At 32.7% G+C, this 21,006-nt stretch overlaps 1 protein-coding gene across 1 annotated transcript in view; it reads left to right on the top strand.

The window, feature by feature from the left end:
- Positions 1 to 21,006, top strand: part of LOC129223206 (GTPase-activating Rap/Ran-GAP domain-like protein 3) — a 199,000-nt gene that overhangs the window by 109,465 nt on the left and 68,529 nt on the right. The window contains exon 8 of the mRNA XM_054857773.1: positions 19,916 to 19,942. Within this exon, the coding sequence (XP_054713748.1) occupies positions 19,916 to 19,942 (27 nt within the window). The remainder of the gene's footprint in view (positions 1 to 19,915; positions 19,943 to 21,006) is intronic.

Here is a 21,006-nt window from a genome sequence, read left to right as displayed (position 1 = left end):
CAGAGGACAGCTGAGCTAGGTACTCCACTGATATATATATATATATATATATGTATGTATATATACATAGAGAGAGAGATATTTATATTGACTGTTTGTAATTATATATCATAAAATTACATAAAATTATGCATGAAAAGTGTGTTTTATGCCCGCATTCCTCCCTTTAATTCCATATTCAATGATATTAATTGTCGTTTTGTCGAAGTATTTGCATAAGAAAGTAGTAGATATTTAATTCATTTAATAAGTCATTAAGGAATAATAGCCAAAATTATTCATATCTTTTGTAATCATTCTTACGTTGAATTATCCCTCAAGCATTGTAATCAATTCAGGCAATGGGCTGATTTAATTTAAACGCGTTGGCGTAATATGCGCTCATTCATTGCAATTGTTAGTTTCACAATTCCAATTATGCATTCATATCTTCCTAATGATACTTTCATAGTAACGATAATGGCTCCATTGAATATTTAAAGAGTGAAAGCTGTTACAAATTGAAGCGTGATTGTTGATCACAATAAAATTTTAAGAAATGTAATTTGTCATATTTTAATAACACTTACTCTGCGAGTGATAAGATCTTTAGTAGAGTTTTGTACGTAGTCTGACGCGGATTAAGAAAATCAAAAATAGTCTGCAGGATAAAAGAGCATAAAAATTATCATTAAATCTGAATCGATAAATCATTAGGAGAAATGTTTAAAAATAGGATGTTAGTATAAATGTATGCTACTGTGGATTATATACCAGAAAATGTGGTGAAGATAATCATTAGCTAAAGTTTAAGTTTTTTCTTTTAAAATTCCAACTTTTTTCTCCCAACTCAAAAATAGTCTGCAGACTTTCTCAAAAATCTGCGATGCACGTGGCAACGTCTTGCTGTTTCTGCTGCCGGGGTGATAAGTGATAAATCGGGTCAACTATGTGAACTGAAATGGAAACTAAAAAGGGAAAAAAGGAATTAACTTCCAAAACAAATGGTACTTCAAAAGAAAAATCGAAATTTGAACGTCCATGAAACAAATCAAACTTGTTTCAAATTCTTGAATATTTGATTTACCTTTTGAAATATTTGATTCTTGAATATTTAATTTAACTGATGAACTTTTAAGAAACACAATGAAAGAATTTTAAACTTCCTGAAGTTACTAGAACCTATAAACAGGGAAAATGACCATTTTGTTACATTAAATGTTTTTCGATTATTTAATTAGGAGGCTTTTGCTTAATTTTTATTCATTTATTGTTTTACCTGTACTTCAAACAATTTAATTATGGGAACCAATTTACTGAAACAATAGGTCTCTTTCAAATTTCCTTTTAGAAAGCTCTAAATTTTATCACTATATCTAACTAATACAATTACTTGCATTTAAAAATTCTAGAACAGCACATTTCTAAATGCTTTTGATGTGCATGTTTAGGGCTATCATTGAAACCATTTTCAATTTCGCTCCATTAATCCTACATTTGACCTTCACAGAAAAGGTCTAAAAGCTCAATTGCATAATGTAATACATTTTACATAAAAGTGAATCAAAGTTCAAAATTAGAAGGGTTATTTATAGAAATTTTATTTATGAACTGTAAATAATGTGTGTATACTTCAACTAGCAATCCCAACATGTGAATTTCAAAAATATTTTCCTCTGTACTTCTATCAAAATATCATTGTTGGAGATATTCTACTTAGCAGTTCTACATTGAAATTCGCAGCGCTAAATGATTATGGTCCATACTATGGCGTTCTGTTTTGAGTGAACATTAAAACCCTCAAATCATTAACTTTTTTAATTTTAGCGTTTCTACGGCAGCACACTGGCATAAAACTTTATTAAAAGGTCAAAAGGAACACAATCGATACCAGCATATTCAACAAAAGAGAGGACTGTTTCTGAAATGTGTAGATTTTGAAACTACGGTTACATCCTATATTGACGGGAAGCTCTTCCTATAACGTAAAAAAACCCATAGATAAGCCATTGTTTTTTTAGTGAGGGGTAGGAGAGAACATCTGTTAAAAAGTAATCAAAAAAGTTTATAAAATTAAAGGAAATTCAGTCTCTTATTGAAAAAAAAAAGTTGTTTCCAAGTACAAACAGGTCTTTTGGTTGTTTCTAAAAATCAGGTACAAATTGTAAAATTAACGGAATATTAATTTTAAATTTACTATTTATGAATGAAATGAGATAAAGGTAAGTTTTGAATAGACCTACAAGTCAAGTTTGGAAATACTACAAACCTTTGAATTGAATTGTTATTTTGGAATTAAATCTTTAATAGAATCAAATTATAAACGGTTTTGTTTTTCAATAACATTATTTATCTTACTGATGTAAAAAATCGTTTTTTTTTTCCCTTTTTTTTAGTTATTATTTTCTTTTTTTTTATAGGATAACATTTAAAACCAAAAAACGTAATTAAAGAACAAAAAAGGTTAATCTGCCATATTTTAAATGTGTTTTTTTTTTCTGTCATCTTAGGAAAACACTTGACTCTCAATTTAAAACTTTTAGAGTTATTGTTGCCATTAAAAATATTATTATCAGCTCTCATTTTTCCCTAAAAAAAGAACATATAACGACTTTATTCGGTATTGCGTTTTATTTTGATTTTTTTCACAATCAGGAGTTTTATATTTAACCATCTAATCTCTATTTGACATAACACTAATTTTATGCCTGCTCCGAATAAACCCGTTCGAGAAGATAATGTGCAGCATTTATTTGAAAAAGGAGCTTTAATTAATTCTATAAATGGAACTAAGTTTACAAAAAGAAACTTTTATGGACTTAGAAAGTATTAATTGGCGCCTTAAATTAGTTGGAAAAAACTTTAATAAAACTGCCCAAATCGTCATTTTTCTATGAAACATGAAAATTCCATTTAATGAAAATCTCTTCCCTAAAGCAGGAGTCCTATGTGTACGATCGTAAACAACTTTATTTTTTCTACTTTATTTATTCTGTAATAAAAACGCTCGTTAGGCACGAAGAGAACTATTTCCAATTATGCCTGGTGGAATTTATTCAATTAAAAATCTTTAGCTTGGAAGTTTCCAATTTATTGAACATTTATTATTTTAGTTTATGGGGAAAGCAGTAAATCTTGGTTAATCACGCTAGTAATGGAAAGGCTGTGCGCATTAGTTACCTTTTATGGCAAACATTTTAGCAGTTTCTTTGAAGTGTGTTTTGTTATCAAATAAATTCAAGACTTTTAGTTTCTTAAATTCTTTTAAATGTAGCTTTTTTACCCATTTCCGTCTTTAGGTATCAAACATTTAAGATATCTATGTGGATCTTGAACTCTCTTTTAGAATAAATACTTGTTTTAATTGTTTTGAAACTTAAACAAATTAAAGTATTTGCAGTCTAAGTTATGAAGTGCAAGGATAATTTTAATAAAATATTTCTGACATAAGTATTTTTATCGGTGATTTTTACGACAGTGAATATGCCGAATAATTTAGTCGATATCATTAAATATAGACAACGATAGCATTGTTATAGATGTAAAGTTTAAAAACTTTTTCAATGTTTTAGATAATGTATTTTCTGTAATGCTTTTCACAAATACTAAATAGTTATTTTGTTATTTACTGAAGTTGTTACAGTTAGTGTGATAATTAGGTTTATAACATTAAATGTCCACAACGATAGCATTGTTATAGTTATTAATTGTACATTTTTTTAAATGTTTTCGATAATGTATGTTCTGTTAGGCTTTTCCTAAATTCTAAACTATTATTTTATGATTTTCTAAAGTTTTTACTTGGAGTTTTCCAACTTATTTTCAAACCTTTTGAACTGTATATTCAAATGTCACATCAAATGTGATGGTTTTCTAGTACAAAACTTTAAGTGCTTCGCGTCGTCAAGAAATAAAATCATTTTAATTACATAGTGTGAATTTGAATTTATTTTTAACTACAGCATTCTAGTTAAGAATGTCTCTATCGTATTCTACTGTATGTGTATTTGTTACAAAGAATATTATCATTTAAAGTAATTACATCCATAAATTACGAGTTAGATATCGTTAGTGTGAATACTATGAGACTAACTATGATTTTGTCAAGCTGTGTGAACTTTGCAAGTACAGTAAAACCTGTGTAAGTTCGCCACTTGCAGTGCACTGCTTTAGTAGTGAACTTAAACAAATGGTCAATTTATGAAGGTTGATTTTTATGATATACGACAAATCTATACTTGAAAAAGGAGGTCCACTTAGATAAATGGTCAATTTACAAGGGTGGTCAACTTTACAAGTTTTACAGTATTTGTTTAAAATTTAATTACTCTTTCTATGCATGAAATGTAGCAGATTTTTGGATTTCTTTCCAACGTCTACAGGACAGCTCTCGCTACTTTGATACTATGAGTGGTACTCAAAAATAGCATTGTCGTGGCCATATCTTGTGTAATACGAATTTCTGGCGCTAGCCGTGTATAGCAGAAATCATTGCCAGTTCAATGCTGCATGCGGAGTTGACCTGACTTATTCTGTTCATCTGTAGTGATTGCTTTTGCTAGGGCTGTTTAGTTCCTGCTTCGCTGTTTATAATGGCAAGTTTAAATTAACAACGTGTAGCTCTACAAGTTTGTTTCCTACCAGGTCAAAATTAATTAGGTTGCTCGGTTCAGTGAAATTTGACCGAAGGTTTTGGAATGAAAAGGGTTACTCCCCAATATTTTCCTCGTGCTCTAACTCAGTGTTTCTTTTTTTTCTTTTTTTTTTGTGGAACCCTTTCAAATGCTTACTTTTTTCGTGGAACCCCTGGTTTTTCGTCACCAGTTTGCAGTGGCGTAGCCAGGATTCTGTTTCGGCGGGGGTCCAAGTTCTTACTTCAAACAGACTATCATATTAACTACTGGTCATTAAATCGCTAATTACATAAATTTAATCAACGATCATGCTATTTATTGATAACTGCTAGTTATTATTTATTATTGTAAAATACCAATACAATCCTATTTGTGAGTGTGAGTATTTTTAAATGGGACAAATAACCTCAGAATTTAGGAATGAGTTATATGATTTTTTTTAATTTTAAAAACGGAAAAGAAATACTATTGTGTTTTAAATACAATTAGCATTAATAATTCACTTAAACTTACACAGAAAAAGTTTTTAAACCTTAAAATTAAAACGTCTTTGATCTTTTCAACATTTTTTAAATTATTTATAAATTATAGACAAAGATGTTACTATGATGTCAGACATAGAGAGAATTTAGATGCCCTTGACCAGTACTGCTCCAAAAATTGGTCCTCACTCCTTAAATGTTGAAATTGTCCTTTCAACTGCTGCCACTGATACAGGGAGAGTGGCTAGTATCAAGAGCAGTGTATATGAAAATGACGTCAAAACTCGTAACTTTAGGTAATGTTTGGTAATCTTGTAGGAAAAGGAGTTTGGTGTGACTCCCAAATTTTTTTCAAGATTAAAATCACTTTTAAAATATCTTTGGTGATATTAGGAAATCCAAAGCTTCTTTCGAAAATTTTTAGAAATAGCAGTTTTATAAACACAATTTTAGGGTATCTTTGGAGACATTAGGTGAGAAGGAAGTGTTTTGGGATTAATCTAGGAAAAATTACGAAGTTGAAATCTTGAAGGCAGAATTTCAGGCTTTTTTTTTTTGGATAATCTAAAATTATGTTATTTTAGGCAACAAGTTATATCCTATAGTGACTAACCCTCATGGGTAATAACGATCAGATTAGTACACGAAAGTAAAAGTAAATTTGTTTTTAATTTTGAAAAAGCGCTAGTTTTATCGATTTTTTAAAGAGCAAATTTGAAACGTGTGAAAAGAAAAAATTTCAGCCTCATGGAACCCCTGAGAGAGCTCCATGGAACCCTGGGGTTCCGCGGAACACAGTTTAAGAAACGCTGCTCTAACTGATAATCAAAAAGCACGTCAAGTTGAATCATGTGCTCTCCCACGCGCCTGATCTGGCTCCATGTGATTTTTTTCTTATTTCCATGAATGAAAAGAGGCATGACAAGACACCGATTTGACTACATTATTACGGTCACGAAAAACAGAGGAAGGAGCAGTTAGTCATTTCCAAAGATTACATTATTGCAGAAACTTTTTCGAACTGCGGAATTACTGGTGGGACACTTATATTTGTTGTAATGGAGAGTATTTTTCAAAGGAAAAGTTTGTTTTGTGAAAAAAAAATGAAAGTATATAAATTTTACAAAATCATCCCCCCCCCTCCTTTTTTGCGGGGCTGGGTGTACCCCATTATATAACTTACTCTCGATTCAAATGCGTTCAAGACAAATACAGTCACATATGCTTGGTTTGATGGAAAAAGCTTTAACTATTATATGCATTAGGATTTATTTAATTTACACGAAACATTAAAGTACAAGATTGTAAATTATTTTATTATTAGTTGACCATTTATATCAGGGGATCGAACAATATGAGAGAATGATGAATCACATGTCAAATGTTGTATGATAGAAATGCTCAATTCACACATGCTTTTCTGTACCTGCAGACAAATTTCTTATTTCTGAGTACTTAACTTATTAAAAATACTTGGTAGAAAAATTATTAATTTTTTAACAGTTAACATATAGGAACTAAAAATTTTTAAACAAAAAATATTTCCATTTTACAGTGGCCAGGTATCTTTTATTATTTTTTTAAAGGACATAAGATTTAAATTCATAAAGTTAGTTTCCCTTTTAAAAGAAATTCAGTTTTATTTTTTACAGTTATATTAGTTGATTTCCACATTTTAATGGGTCTAGTTAACTAGCAAAACTTTTATTTTCAATGAAAACAAACATAAAACTTGCCTTTTTCTCTGTCTTATAATTGTCCACCTTAAAATTCGCCTTGTTTTTTTTTCCCTTCAAAATACGAAACGCAATGCATTATCTACTAAATTAATGAAATAATAATTCTAAAATAAAAAAGCGGGGTTATTGTTATAAAATAACTAGACTATAACTAATCAGCTCAAGAAAGGAATGAAAGAATTTGGTGTTCGGCACAAAATGTAAATGTTAACATATTTTGCTGCATATTTATCAAAGTTGTAAAACTTTCCCCCATGGGATCAATACATAAATTTCATACAAAAGCAATATCTAGCAGAATCTAACATCAGAGAATATATTTTATTTCACCAAGAAAACCCCAACCAGGAGCATTTGGGAACTTTTGCGTCTTAATAAAGGAGTTCAGCTGGCTTTATTAGAAGCATAAACCAAGGCTAAATAAAGCCAGTCGCAATGAAAGCGAAATGCCAGTACATGCAGCATGCTTTTAAAAGCCAATGTGACGTCACAGACACAGCCGTCTTACTTGAAAAGACCCCAAAATAACCTCTTTCTCTAGTTTTATTGAAATCTCTGGATTAGAAATGATGTTTGTGACTTTTCGTAGCTCTAAGGTAGGAATTGACTTGGCAACAATAGCGTGGAATTAATGTTTTCTTCAGTTAGAAATAAAGGGAAAATCGTTCTAACTTCGCAAAGTGTGAACGACTATATTAGTTTCGTGATAGAATTTCTACTCTATCGTCGGTATTTAACCTTTTATTCCGAATTTCACCGTAACTAGTACATAAAGCATAAGGGTAACAGCAGCAGTAGCAGACATGCTTAAGAAATCGCTCTCAGGTTAACTCAATTGTCTGAGCGTTTTAATGTATTTAGAATTTTAAACTCTTTTTCTCTTATGCAACTGCATATCATCTAACGTTTGGCTGTTTCTGGGTCCTCCGGATTAGTTAATGTTGGCCAACATTACCAACTTCGATAGCTCTAAGCCGAAAAAGCACTTAACACCTTGTGCAAAAAAACACCTTTATTAGCGACACTCTGGCGCTGCAACACAAATACATTACACTCTCAAAGAACAGAACTTAACAGACTGAATTACCCATCAGTTATAAACTTGGGCCGCGTAGCGGCGGTTACAGTATTATATGCTAATTTGCATAAACATACCGCCGGCCTTGATAAATTTTACAAAAATTTTCAAAACGTTAATCATTTATATTAAAGAAAACTTCATAAAGAAATCAATAAAAAGAAAAAAAAACCAAAGAGTCCATCACAAAATACACAATAATATAGCACTAATACAAAATAACACTAAGCAGTAATCAATTTTCAATTGGTAAAAGAGCAATCTTGTTTACCGATCTTTTAAGTTCACCTGTTGCAGTTCGAATCTTCACAACTCTAACTTTATCATCGGAACCTTTATGCAGTTGTATAATTCTACCAATTAACCACTTGCAACATGGCAAATTGTCTTTTTTTATTAAAACTAAAGAGCCCAATTTAACATTATCTTTTGCAAACATCCATTTTGGGCGTTGTTGAAGTGTGCTTAAATAGTCCGTTTTCCATTTTGTAAAAATAGTCTGGACTACTTTAGTGGTTCTTTGCCAGCGGCTTAAACTATTATCATTTATATCAAGTAGTTGAGGCTCTGCAATTGCAGAAATTGGCCTACCAACTAAAAAGTGACCTGGGGTTAAACATTGAAAGTCATCATCATCATTTGACAAGGGAGTAAGAGGTCGCGAATTTAAAACCCCTTCAATTTGAATAATTACAGTTTCAAATTCCTCATAAGTGAGTCTTAGATTTGACATTACCCGTTTCAAATGGTTTTTAACAGATTTTACACCAGCCTCCCAAAGTCCACCAAAATGGGGGGATTTAGGAGGGATGTACGACCAATCAATACCTTCAGAATTAAAGAAAGAAGCTAATTTTTCATCTGGAAAATTTATCATACTATACAACTTTTTTAACTGAGCATTGGCTCCAACAAAATTGGTCGCATTATCTGTAAATATTTTGAAACACTTTCCGCGTCTAGCAAAAAATCTTTTAAGAGTTGCTATTAAGGCATCTGTAGTTAAATCTGAGAGCAATTCAAGATGAATTGCTCGAGTTACAAAACATATACATACACAAATGTAAACTTTATTCAGAACACCCTTTCGTTGATTTTTAAACTTAACGTAGAAATGACCGCATAGATCCAAACCCGTGTAATTAAAGACATAAGAAATATTTACTCTTTCACTAGGTAAGTTACTCATAATTTGAGATGTTAAAATAGGTTTACACTTAAAACAAGTAACACAGGAATGAACACATTTTCTAGCTAAATTTCCACCTCCTAAAGGCCAAAATTTTGTACGAACAACATTTAATAAAGCTTGCGGACCTGCATGCAATAATTTTAAATGATAGGTATAAAATATAATTTCACTTAACTTAGAGTTTTTTGGCAAAAGAATTGGACATTTATGATTGAAAGGCAAAGATGCTTTTTCAAGCCGACCACCTACTCTATGGACACCATTTTCATCAATAAATGGATTTAAATTACATAAATTACCTGCTCTTTTTGTTTTACATTTATCATTTAAAGATAATTGTGCTGCTTTAATAACTAAAATTTCAGCATCACATATTTCTTTTGAAGTGATAACTCCAGTTAATCTATTATCTTTACTTTTTAAATTATGAATAAACCTACGAACATAACAAAGTATGCGAAGAATTTTGTCATAATTATTACTTAATTTTAAAAATTCATTTACAAAAGAAAAATTACAGTCATTTTTTAACACTACAGTAGGTTGGTTTTCAACAGTCAAACATTTAATCTCTTTTAGATAAGATTCATCCTCAAGTTCCACATTTTCATGATCGAAAGGAAAATTAGGAGTGTCCTGCTTTAGAAAAGGTGGACCGTTAAACCAAAAGTCATTATTTATCAATTGTTCAGGGTCCAAACCACGCGATACCAAATCAGCCGCATTCTCCTCCGATTTTACGTGAAACCAGCGATTGATATCTGTCAATCGCTGAATGGTAGCTACTCGTGAGGCAACAAAAGTTTTTAACTCACATGGTGAGCTTTGTAGCCACTATAGTACTGTCAGAGTAAAAGTAAATCAAATTATCCTTTAATTTGAGAACTCTTTGCAATTTTGTCACCAACTTCGCTAATAGCACTGCTGCACACAGTTCCAGCCGTGGAACTGTAACGGTTTTAATTGGAGCAACTCTGCTTTTGCTGCAGAGTAATTTGGAGCAGGATGAGTTTCTTGCATTGGACGAAACAATATAAACGCAAGCTTCATAAGCACATTCTGAAGCATCGGAAAAGCCGACAATTGTCTTGACAACTGGAGTTTCAGTCAGAACATATCTGTCGGCGTAAACGTTACTAATTTTCTTCAGAGCATGAATAAACCGAAGCCATTCTTCAGTTTCTTTTTTAAGTAGAGATTCATCCCAGTCTACTTTTAACTTCCATAAGCGCTGAAGAATAATTTTAGCTCTTGTTACTATGGGGCCAAGCAACCCCAATGGATCGAATATCCTCGCAATTTTAGATAAGACAGTTCTTTTCGTAACTTTAGGCTGATCTTCACAGGATAAATTAAAAGCAAAAACATCATTCTGTGATTTCCATAACAGTCCTAAAGTTTTCGTGTCACTCAGCTTATCAAAATCGTAGCAATCTGCATCTGATGATGTATCAATCAACTCCGGATGATTGCCGCACCACTTGTGAAGATGCATTCCACAACTTCCTAACAGTTCTATAATTTCCCCTTTAAGATCCTTCGCAGTCTCTAAATCCGCCGCTCCGGTCAGAAGATCGTCCATATAGAAGTCGGACTTCGCAATGGTTGAAGCTTTTGGATACTGCTGTTCCCCATCTACGCTTAACTGCTTGCTCATGGCGAGGTATGGTGCGCTAGTTGTACCATATGTTACCGTACATAACCTATAAGTCTTTACCTCTTCACTTTTAGAATTTTTCCATACAATCCTTTGTAAGTCACGTTGACTTTCATCCACATTAATCATTCTGTACATCATTCGAACATCTGCAGTAAATGCATAACGAAAAGTCCTGAACCTTAAAATTATAGAAAACAAATCTTCTTGGATAACTCCACCTTTCATTTGCAAGGAATTTAACGATTCTCCTGTAGAAGTTATCTGAGAGCCATTAAACACTACTCTAAGTTTTGTTGAGTTTTCTCAGGCCTATAGACACCGTGATGAGGTAAATAATAACATGGAGTAGGGTCTTTAGTTTCCATTACTCTTTCCATGTGACCTAAACGTTCGTACTCAGTCATAAATTTACAATACAATTGATTTTTGTTCAATCGATTCCATAAAGAATTTAACCTTTTTATGGCGATTTGTTTCGAATCTCCTAGTAACCGCGGATCCTGTTAAAAAGGCATTTGAACTACAAACCTTCCCAATCGATCTCGTTTGTGAGTTTTTAAGAAATGCTCATTGCACTCAATTTCTTTGGAACTTTTAAATTGATCTGTTTCGTCAATATTTTCAATTTCCCAGAATTTCTTGATTTCCATAGTTAATTCTGCCTCATTAATTAACCCGCAATGGAAGTCTTTAGGCTGGGAATTATCTTTGGTACTACCACCCACAATAAAACCAAACACAGTATTTTGTAATACTAAGTTAGAATTAGGTACATGCAATTGACCAAATCGTAATAATTCTAAAAACACTTCTGCTCCTAATAGCAGTTCAGTTTTCCCTGGCTTATTAAACTCAGAATCAGCTAAGTTAACATTCTCAAATATTCCCATCTCCGAGATAGTTACTTGACTAACAGGAGTAATTTGAGTTATTTTCGGAACAATTAAAAAATCCAATACCCGAGAATAACCTCCACCTTTGTTACGAATCACAGCTGACGTTTTAAATTTAACATTCATTGACACCCCAGTCAAACAAGATACGGAAACATTTGCTTTTTCTTTTCTCAGTTCTAATTTATCCGCTAATTCGCAACTCATAAATTGGCTCTGCGAGCCACAATCTAACAAACACTTAGCAGGAAAGAAATTTCCAACCCTACTTTTGATATGAACAATCGCTGTACTTAATAAAACTCTCTTCGATTGAAACGATTCGTTGGAATACCCTGCAAAACTTTGCTTGTCACTAATTGGTTCAAACGGACTCGCATCTACGTTCAAATGATTTATGTTTGATTCTAATACGACCCCCTGGGAAATCTCGTTAGTATTTACTTCCACTGCGTTCAACTGACCTCGCGAACCAGTAAGCAAATTAGATTTTTTCCCGGTATTAAAACATAAAAGAGTATTATGCTTTTTATTGCAAGTATTACACAGAGATTTTGAAACGCAATTTCTTGACGCATGATTTCTATCAAAACACAGAAAACATAAATTGTGTTTCTTAATAACTTTTACTCTATCTCTTACGTTTAATTTAAGAAATTGATAGCAAGAGGAAATGTTATGATTTCCTTTACCACAAATTATGCACTTTTGCATAACTTCATCTACTACACCGGAAACCATTGCGGACGTTTTTGCCTGGTTTTGCTTAACATTTACATTTGTTTTTGAAGCATTTAAAGTACGCATATGATCTTTCAAAAAGTCTAATAATTCCGATACCTTCGGCAAATTATCTTTTTTCAGATTCCTTTCCCACCATAGCTTAGTGTTTGTATCTAACTTTTGACTTAAAATAAAAGTTAGAATTACAGACGAAAAACCATCTACCTTTTGATCTAACATTTCTAAAGACCTCACACACTCAGTGCTTATATCTATTAAATTTAAGATTGCTGCGGCAGATTCATTTTGAATTGCAGGAATTCTAAAAAAGCGCTTTAGATGAGCATAAACTTGTTCCCGGGATTTTGAATAACGTTCCTCTAGCAGAGACCAAGCTACCTTCATAATTACTATCTACAATCGAAATCGATTGAACAATCCGAAAAGCATCGCCTTTTAACGATGATTTTAAATACTGTAATTTCATTGCATCAGACAAATTCTTGTTCTGATGAATGCTTGCAAGAAATATATCTTTAAAGGAAAGCCACTCGTGCAAATTTCCTGAAAACGACGGCAAGTTCTTTTTAGGCAACTTAACATTTGTCTCGGCATTCGAGTTCGATTCAACCCTCGAAGTTACCTTCAAGTCAATTTTCGCTTTTGAATGCTTTCGGTGTAATTCATATGCCAATTCATCTAAAACATCGTTAATTTCTTCTTGCTCTTTTTCAAAAGACTCAGTAGCCTCTTCATTACATGCAACATAAATAGATTTAAAACAAGCCTTTAATTCCAATTCTAAATCTTTATGCTTACGTTCTAATAGTTCAAAGTCACTAATTTCAAACTCTGTCACAGAGACCTTCTGTTTAAATTTTGTAAGTTGTATTTTGAGAACTCGCTTTCTCGATAATAGTTCTTTAAGAGTTTCAGACATGGTACAATCGTATATACGTTCACTTACCTTATAACGATATACGCGTAATACTTTCGCAACTAAATGCACTGTATCACTCGAGTTTCACTGACTCTTAGGAGCGTATATCCACACAGCTCCTGTGAGACGGACCATATTTGTTGGCCAAAATTACCAACTTCGATAGCTCTAAGCCAAAAAAGCACTTAACACCTTGTGCAAAAAAACACCTTTATTAGCGACACTCTGGCGCTGCAACACAAACACATTACACTCTCAAAGAACAGAACTTAACAGACTGAATTAACCATCAGTTATAAACTTGGGCCGCGTGGCGGCGGTTACAGTATTATATGCTAATTTGCATAAACAGTTAATTCTATTTTTATTTGCTCAATTTTGAAAAAAACCAACCTTCAGTAACAGACGCGAAAAATCTGATGATACCCAGTAATATATAGTATGAGGAAATTATTAGGTAATGGAAAAAATTCTCCTTTTCTCTTCAAAATGTGCAAAAGTTCTTTATTTTTAGAACTAAAGCCTTGTTTAATTCAAATGAACATGAAACACCAACTGTTCTCATGGTGGCTGTTCATAAATTTGCACCACTGCCTTGAAGATACCGACTGGCTAATAAAATTCACCCTGATAACACTAAATGGTTGCATCGTATTCATCGGCCACAGCAGCATCAGTTTAACCCGTCTAAAATTCTTATTATTTAAATCCAAATTTATGACTCTCTGTTATTGGACCCTTGTCTGTTACTTGTGCCGTAATTATATGTCTGCATCTAATTTTACCTCAATATAAGCAAGTCTGTATTCTTCCTTTAGATAAAACTTTACCTCAAAGTGTAATTGTAACATTTTGAATTTTCTTCTGCTGCGATGATGTTAAAATCTTCTTGCATTTAAAAGATTTGTATATACATATCAAATTTAATCTATTTTTATTTGCAAAGATAGTGACTTCAATTTATTTCTGAATGCGTTCTTGCTGTTATAACATATTAGAATTGTTTATTTTAGCTGTCTTACAAGCGTAGTTTACTTGTTAAAGCTTCTTTCATGTAAAATTGAAAGGAAAAACATGTTACTTTCAAGTAAAAGTAAATAAACTTAAAATAGAGAAAACAAGAAAGCACTAAGCGCTTGAACCGATTTCATCATCACATTTCTTGTACATAGAAAAAGATACTTCAATAAGACCAAAAGATATAAAACTGCAATATCTTCCACGAACTAGTAAAATTTAGCGGGAAATAGAGTTTTATTTGTATTTCTACTATTTGCTTCAAGTTGTTGATACAAGTTTTGAAAGTTGGTGTAAGGTGCAGATTAGCATTCTGGAAAATTGTTGAAACCATCATTTTTAGAGATACCCGAAATCCATTCAAAGTATCTCGCTCGTTATTTATTTTCTCAGTAAATGTTTTCTCAAGAACGCGAAAGACCATTTTTTTGCATAAAATGAATTTTCTTTTCAACTTGTATCTTTGCCGCAGTACTCTTAAATGAAAGAATGCCCATGAATTCGCTTCTTATCGTTGATTTCCTGGAGCTTTTCATTTATTTTGCCCCTTTTCTAAGAACTGATTGGAAGGAAAACTATCCCGAAACATCGAAAAAAAAGGAAGAAAACAGGATTCGGGAAAAAAAGCTTTTCGGTACTTTACACCTTTAGAAAAATTTGGAGTCCGAAACAAAATGTGAATGGAATGCAAATCTTGTTAAATTATTTTCTGCATCGAAACTTTCCAACAAAAGCAAGCTTTCGAGTTTGAGTGCTTTTTTATTCTGTATACTTAGCCGGGTTTTTCCTTTTTTATTTCCCATTAGCTCTTCTCAATATTTGGTTACATCTCGTTAGTAAAAGGTTTCTACTGTTTTCTCTTTGAAATATCTGCTTTAGATAAACAGAGAAACGTATACTTTTTAAGGATATATTAAGTTTTTTAATTGCTTCTCTGAAAACATTTTTAATATTAAGCTGTAAGTGTTGTGTTTTTCTTTTATTTTCTTTTTTTTTTTTTTTTTTTTTTTGATATTTCATCTGCAATTTTTTTTTTACTTAAAGGTTTTTCTCAATTTTCATCTAGTAATTTTTCTAAAAAAAAGGGTTTCCCCATTTATATTTTGATGTAACCTTAGGGTTCCAAATTTTGCACATTCGCCAAGTACCTCATAAAAATATTAAAAATAAAAGTGAAAGTTTAAGTTTCAACTATCAGCACCTTTAACGAAGAAAAGGAGATTTGACCATATTATGAATACGGGTGCCCAATAGAACCAAATCTGGGCGAGAATGAAAAATAAAAAAACAAAAAAACACTATTAAATTAAACAAAATTTTTGTTTAATACTTAATGTCAATAAAAAAAATCTCATTCGTCACATTTGATAAAATAAGAAAAATTATCAAAACTTCTATATTTGCTTCATTGGAAAGGAAACAGATCAATCGTCACATTTTAGGCAGTGATAATTCGATAGTTCCTGTTTTTTTTTGGTCACAGCACACAGTTTGTGCACATATGTACTGCACATGCAGCACGGGATTATATCCTTCGACCGATACCCTGGTGTCCTAATTAGGACAACCATGACCTTGTTCGGCTGCAATCTACTTTTTCGGAATATCATATCAAAGGAAAAAATGAGGTTTACAACGACATTTTTCTTTTTGAATTCGACAACTACGCAAATTAAACTTCGAGAAGAGTAAACAGCTTAGTAAAGGACAGTGGACGATGAAAAAGCAAAACTTACTGCAATATTAGATGACAACTCTTCTGTAATAGTCTTTGCTACACTGTTGTCTGGTGATAACAAACTCCTTGTTGATAGCGCGTCATCATCAACTGAGCTGCCTGTTGACGAAGAAGCAATGACCTGGCGAATTCTTGCTATCCTACATCAAAAATAGGAGGGATAGCAATATTCAACGCACCCACTTTATATTTATACATATAATTTTAGAAAGAGAGAGAGAGAGAGAGAGAAATAAATAGACAATATTTCTTTTTGTAAAACTATAGTTCAAATATTATTTTGTAGATATTAATAAAATAAATTTTGAATCTTTGTTACGTTTCTTTTTTCTTGGGTCTACTTTTTCAAAAAGTTTTAAGTAACTTTAATACACTTTCACTGTAATGCAAACTTTTTAAATAATTTTCTTTTGCTCTGAAAAACACTTACTCAACATTTATATCAGAAAATAACTATGATGGAAACAGTTTCATTAAAAACATAACTCCTTTTTCTAACTTCCAGCTTTTAAAATGCAGTTACATAATGATCTAGTATTACTTTACACATCATTAGTCACACAAATCAATAAAAGCGAAACTATTTGGGTTATAAAAAAGAACTTACCTCTTATTTTTAAACTGAATCTATGATATCTTTCAAAGGGTCTCATATAAACGCTGTTGTTGACAAATGCTTTATAAGATTTACTAGATTTGTTACGTTGCATAAAATGTTAAAAATAGGGGTCGGACCCAAACATCCAAAAAAAAAAAGCTAAACCTGGTGCAAATTGTTTATTACCCTCCCAATAAGAACAGGTAAAAAGTCCCACCCCATTGAGCGTCGGGTTTTGGAATGGGGGGCATCTAAAAATTGCAGTTTTGAGTATTTTTTCAGAATTTTTAGAATAAATTTAAAGTGAGAATATTATGTTATACTAAATTTAAAAGCATAAAATTAAAGGTGTTTGACCCCCAAGAGGGATGACAAAACCCACAAATGCTACAGAGCCCCCCTATCCCCGTAAAGCGAAGCAATACCCCCGAACCCCCCTCCATACATTTCATATGGAAACATTATTTTATGCTAAGAAAATTGTTAGAAATCAAGTGTGTCCATTTTCCAAGAGCGATGGTGCACCTCCTCTCAAAGCTACAACACCCCCCCCCCAGCCAAATAAAATAAATCCTCACCCCCCCCCCCCCCCACCTTTTATTTCAAGTAGAAGTATTATTTCATGCAAATCTAAAATGCATAAATCAGCACTGTCTACCCCATAAGAACAGTAGCTCACGTCCCAAAACGAAATTATGTACTATATATTATCCTCCCACCCCACCCCCTCTGATGGTGCACATTTGATTAAATGGCCAGAAAAATAACGCTGAACTGTTTTTTTGCTTTCAAATGATTTCTCCTAAGCTTGTAACAAAAAGTCTTCGTTATCAAGATGTTTTTTGGAATCTAGATCCTCAGCAAAATCGTTATTGTTGCAGCTATGTCTAACACAGTTTGTGCATATAATTGAGCACTTCAGTCTACTTTCAGACTTTTCAAACATTCACTATATCCAATGAACCCCTCAGAGCAAGCACAAGATTTGAGACGCAGAAAGTCTTCTAGAGCAGAAGGCTTGGCTGTTGTAATAGGACTTCATTTATATTTCTGTGGTGCTTTCTTTACACCCATCAAAAATGACACTAGCTTTCCCATACTTACAAGTGACCTACACGCTGCATTGCTGGCATATTTCCTTGGCAGTGAGAAGCAAAGGGCAAAATTAAAAATTTGGAGATAACCAGTAGAAATGGTTGGTGAACCTCTCCTATATCTCGGGGCAAGAAATGGTCTTAGTAGACCTGGTAGTTGCTTCTATACAGCATGATTTAGAAAAAAAAATCAATGAAAGTCTACCTAGGATCTTATCTTTAAACGCGTTTTATTCAATACTTGAAAATGTCCACTTACATCCCTTTGCTTCTCACTGCCTCATATATGACACCAGCTGTTCGTTCTGTAATTTTGGATGAACCTTTTGCTTCAGATAATAGTACTTTAACGATACAGGATTTCTTTTCTTCTGAAACCAGATTCATCGAATACTGATGGAGGATCAGCGCATAACTCGTACCAGAAGTTTTTAGCAATTTGTTATTCCATCTTTACTGTTCATACCATTCGGTGTAAAAGATGGTTTGGGCTTACACATCTTTACAGATAGTAACTACTCTCGTAACAGAAGCTAAAGACATAACTGCTTACCTCCTTTACAAAGAAATGCCACAAAATTGTTTGACTTCAATATGATTTGATGTTACTACCCGAACGTTAAGGTCTTATCGCAACTCACCTTATCATCAGCGAGCAATACCCATACCAACTTGAGAGGGAAGAAACTTCTGGGGCTTTAGAAACGGATTGAGATTTCCAAACTGGGAGACAAAAAGGTGTAAATATTTAGCATTCTATTGATGTATTGCTCATTGCTCTCATCAAGACTTGTTCTATCGTTGAATCACTACAGGTTCTAGACCACCTGAATTTGTCACTGCGTTAGATCGATGGATTGCTGATGTTTGATGTGATCAAATTTTTTTTATCGCATAATGTACTCAAAAGTTTCAGATAGAGTTGCAAGTATATGTCCGCATATTTAGCATAATTCACATAACCAGCTGCGTAAAAGAGAGGTAGCTTGGTGTTTGCAAATGAGAACCCCCACCGACTTAGAGGGTGCAGAATTGCAGCATTGCCCGTCTCACTATTGGCAATTCCGGTTTGTCCCACCCTTACGGTGATGGCAAAAGATTGTAGAAAAGTTGAAGTAAGTTAATCAAGAAGAAGTAGAGAAACTTTGGTCAATTTGAACTTTTTTTATGCTGCACAGGAATTTTTTTTCCAGCGCTCTAAACAGTTTAATAACTCCAGTCTCAAATAATTTGGTTACTGAGCTCGCTTAGATCTTTTAGAATTATCATTCTGACATTACCATATTATTGTGAGGCATTTTGTACTTCGGAAAAGTTTAAGTCAGGGAAATTTTTTCGTGAACTTCACTGCAAATATGCACTCACTGTGATTTTGGAATGTAAATTCAGGGTCCCCCCCCCCCCTCAAAGCGATGGCGCACCCCTTAAGTGTGACGGAGTACCCATCAAGAATAAAAGTCCTCAATAAAGAAAGAAATACCCCTTGAAAAAACTGCCTAAAAAATTCCAATGACGCAAAGCTGCTCCATGGACACCCCCCCCCCTTCCCCCCTCGCCTGTACACCCCGGTTAATTAGAATTTTTTTTAATGTGAGAGTTTATTGTTTTACTATTATAGAAGGGTTTCTGCGAGGTTTCAGAATTTTTTTTTAAGTAATAAAAATTATTTTTATTTAAATAGAGGATTATTTCATCTCCCCCCCCCCCTTCCCCCCAAAACCCGACGCGCAAAGTGCTGGGACTTTTTACCCCTTCTTGCTGGAAGGGTAAGAAGTAATTTGCAACAGGTTTCACTTTTTTTTTTGGATGTTTGGGTTTGGCCATTTTTTGGCCTAATTTTACTGTACTAATAGAGTAAATAATTCTGAAGAACTTGTTACTTAAAAAGCGATATTTTTAGAACCTATTGGGAAACCTTGTGTTTTATTCGAACACCAATTTGAAGTTGATTCGATGCATCACAATAAATCATATACTGGTAATTCATAATAAATGTGAATGACTACCAATGGTTTAGTTTTAATTGTAACTGAGTCTTGATTTTTGACATACATTCCAAGAAGCTATTGAACTATAAAAGTAGTTATTTTTAAAATGTGCTGATATCATTTTTCAATGTCTAAAAAATTTCTTTTCTTTCATTTTTAGGATTTGTTGCTACTAGAAGAACAAGAGGTATTTATTTTGAAGTTCTATTTGAGTCAGTGAGAAGCAAAGGGGTGTAAATGGACATTTTCAAGTTTTGAGTAAAACGTAATTAAAGATAAGTTCCTAGGTAGGCTTTCGTTGATTTTTTTTCTAAATCATGCTGTATAACAGCACCTACCAGAGCTACTAGTACCATGTCTTGCCCTAAGACAGAGGACAGGTTCACCTACCATTTGTACTGGTTATCTCCAAATTTTTAATTTTACCACTTAAATCTCTTTGCTTCTCACTGCCTCATATATATTTTTACCTACGGTATTTTAATGGTTCAAAATTTTTGCTTTGAAAGATGAAAAGATAATGTTTTGAAGAAAAGACGAAGTGAATCTTCGGCGAGTAAAATTACTAAAGTTTTTTGGTAAACGGCTGATTTAGATCATTTTTTTTTCTTTTTCTTGTACTGGAAGAAAGAAGTTTCTTATTTATAAAGGGAATAAAAATAGCAATGTTGATATGAAATTACCCGAATTCTGAAAGCGAGCTAATAGTTACTATATGCCCTTACTAAAATTTATTTTGAAAACACTATTTGATTAACTGTTAAAACATTTTACAAATGAAGGGAATCTAGTAATTCTTGAACTAATTTGAGAGTGGTCATCTATATATTTGACAGTATACTTTTACACATTTGCTAACTGGCATTTCATCTACAATTTTTCTCATGTCCAGAGTAGTTATTTTTGAGCTTGAAGTGGTAGTAATCAGTAAGCTTTATAAAGTAAAGCTTTAATGATTATTTATTGGTAATTTTAAATAAAATGGAAATACATTGTTTTTTATAATTTTAAAATATAATACTTTTTTGAAACAAACTAATTTCAAGCGTTTTGTATCAAGAAAACATGTTAAATGCCATTAAGAAATTTAATGCGTCCATATTCTTCCGAGCAAGCACTTCAGTAAGTACCCACTTAAATACAAAGTAATATCTTTCCTTAGTTCCAAAAATACATTTCGCAATTAGGCTTATTGAACGTCACCTATGCCACCTCGATATGTGGGGATTAGCATTAAGTGCTGGTGCTTTG

The sequence above is a fragment of the Uloborus diversus genome, chromosome 5 (assembly GCF_026930045.1).
Source record: "Uloborus diversus isolate 005 chromosome 5, Udiv.v.3.1, whole genome shotgun sequence".
NCBI classification, from domain to species: Eukaryota; Metazoa; Arthropoda; class Arachnida; order Araneae; family Uloboridae; genus Uloborus; species Uloborus diversus.
This window is presented reverse-complemented; position numbering and strand designations above follow the sequence as displayed.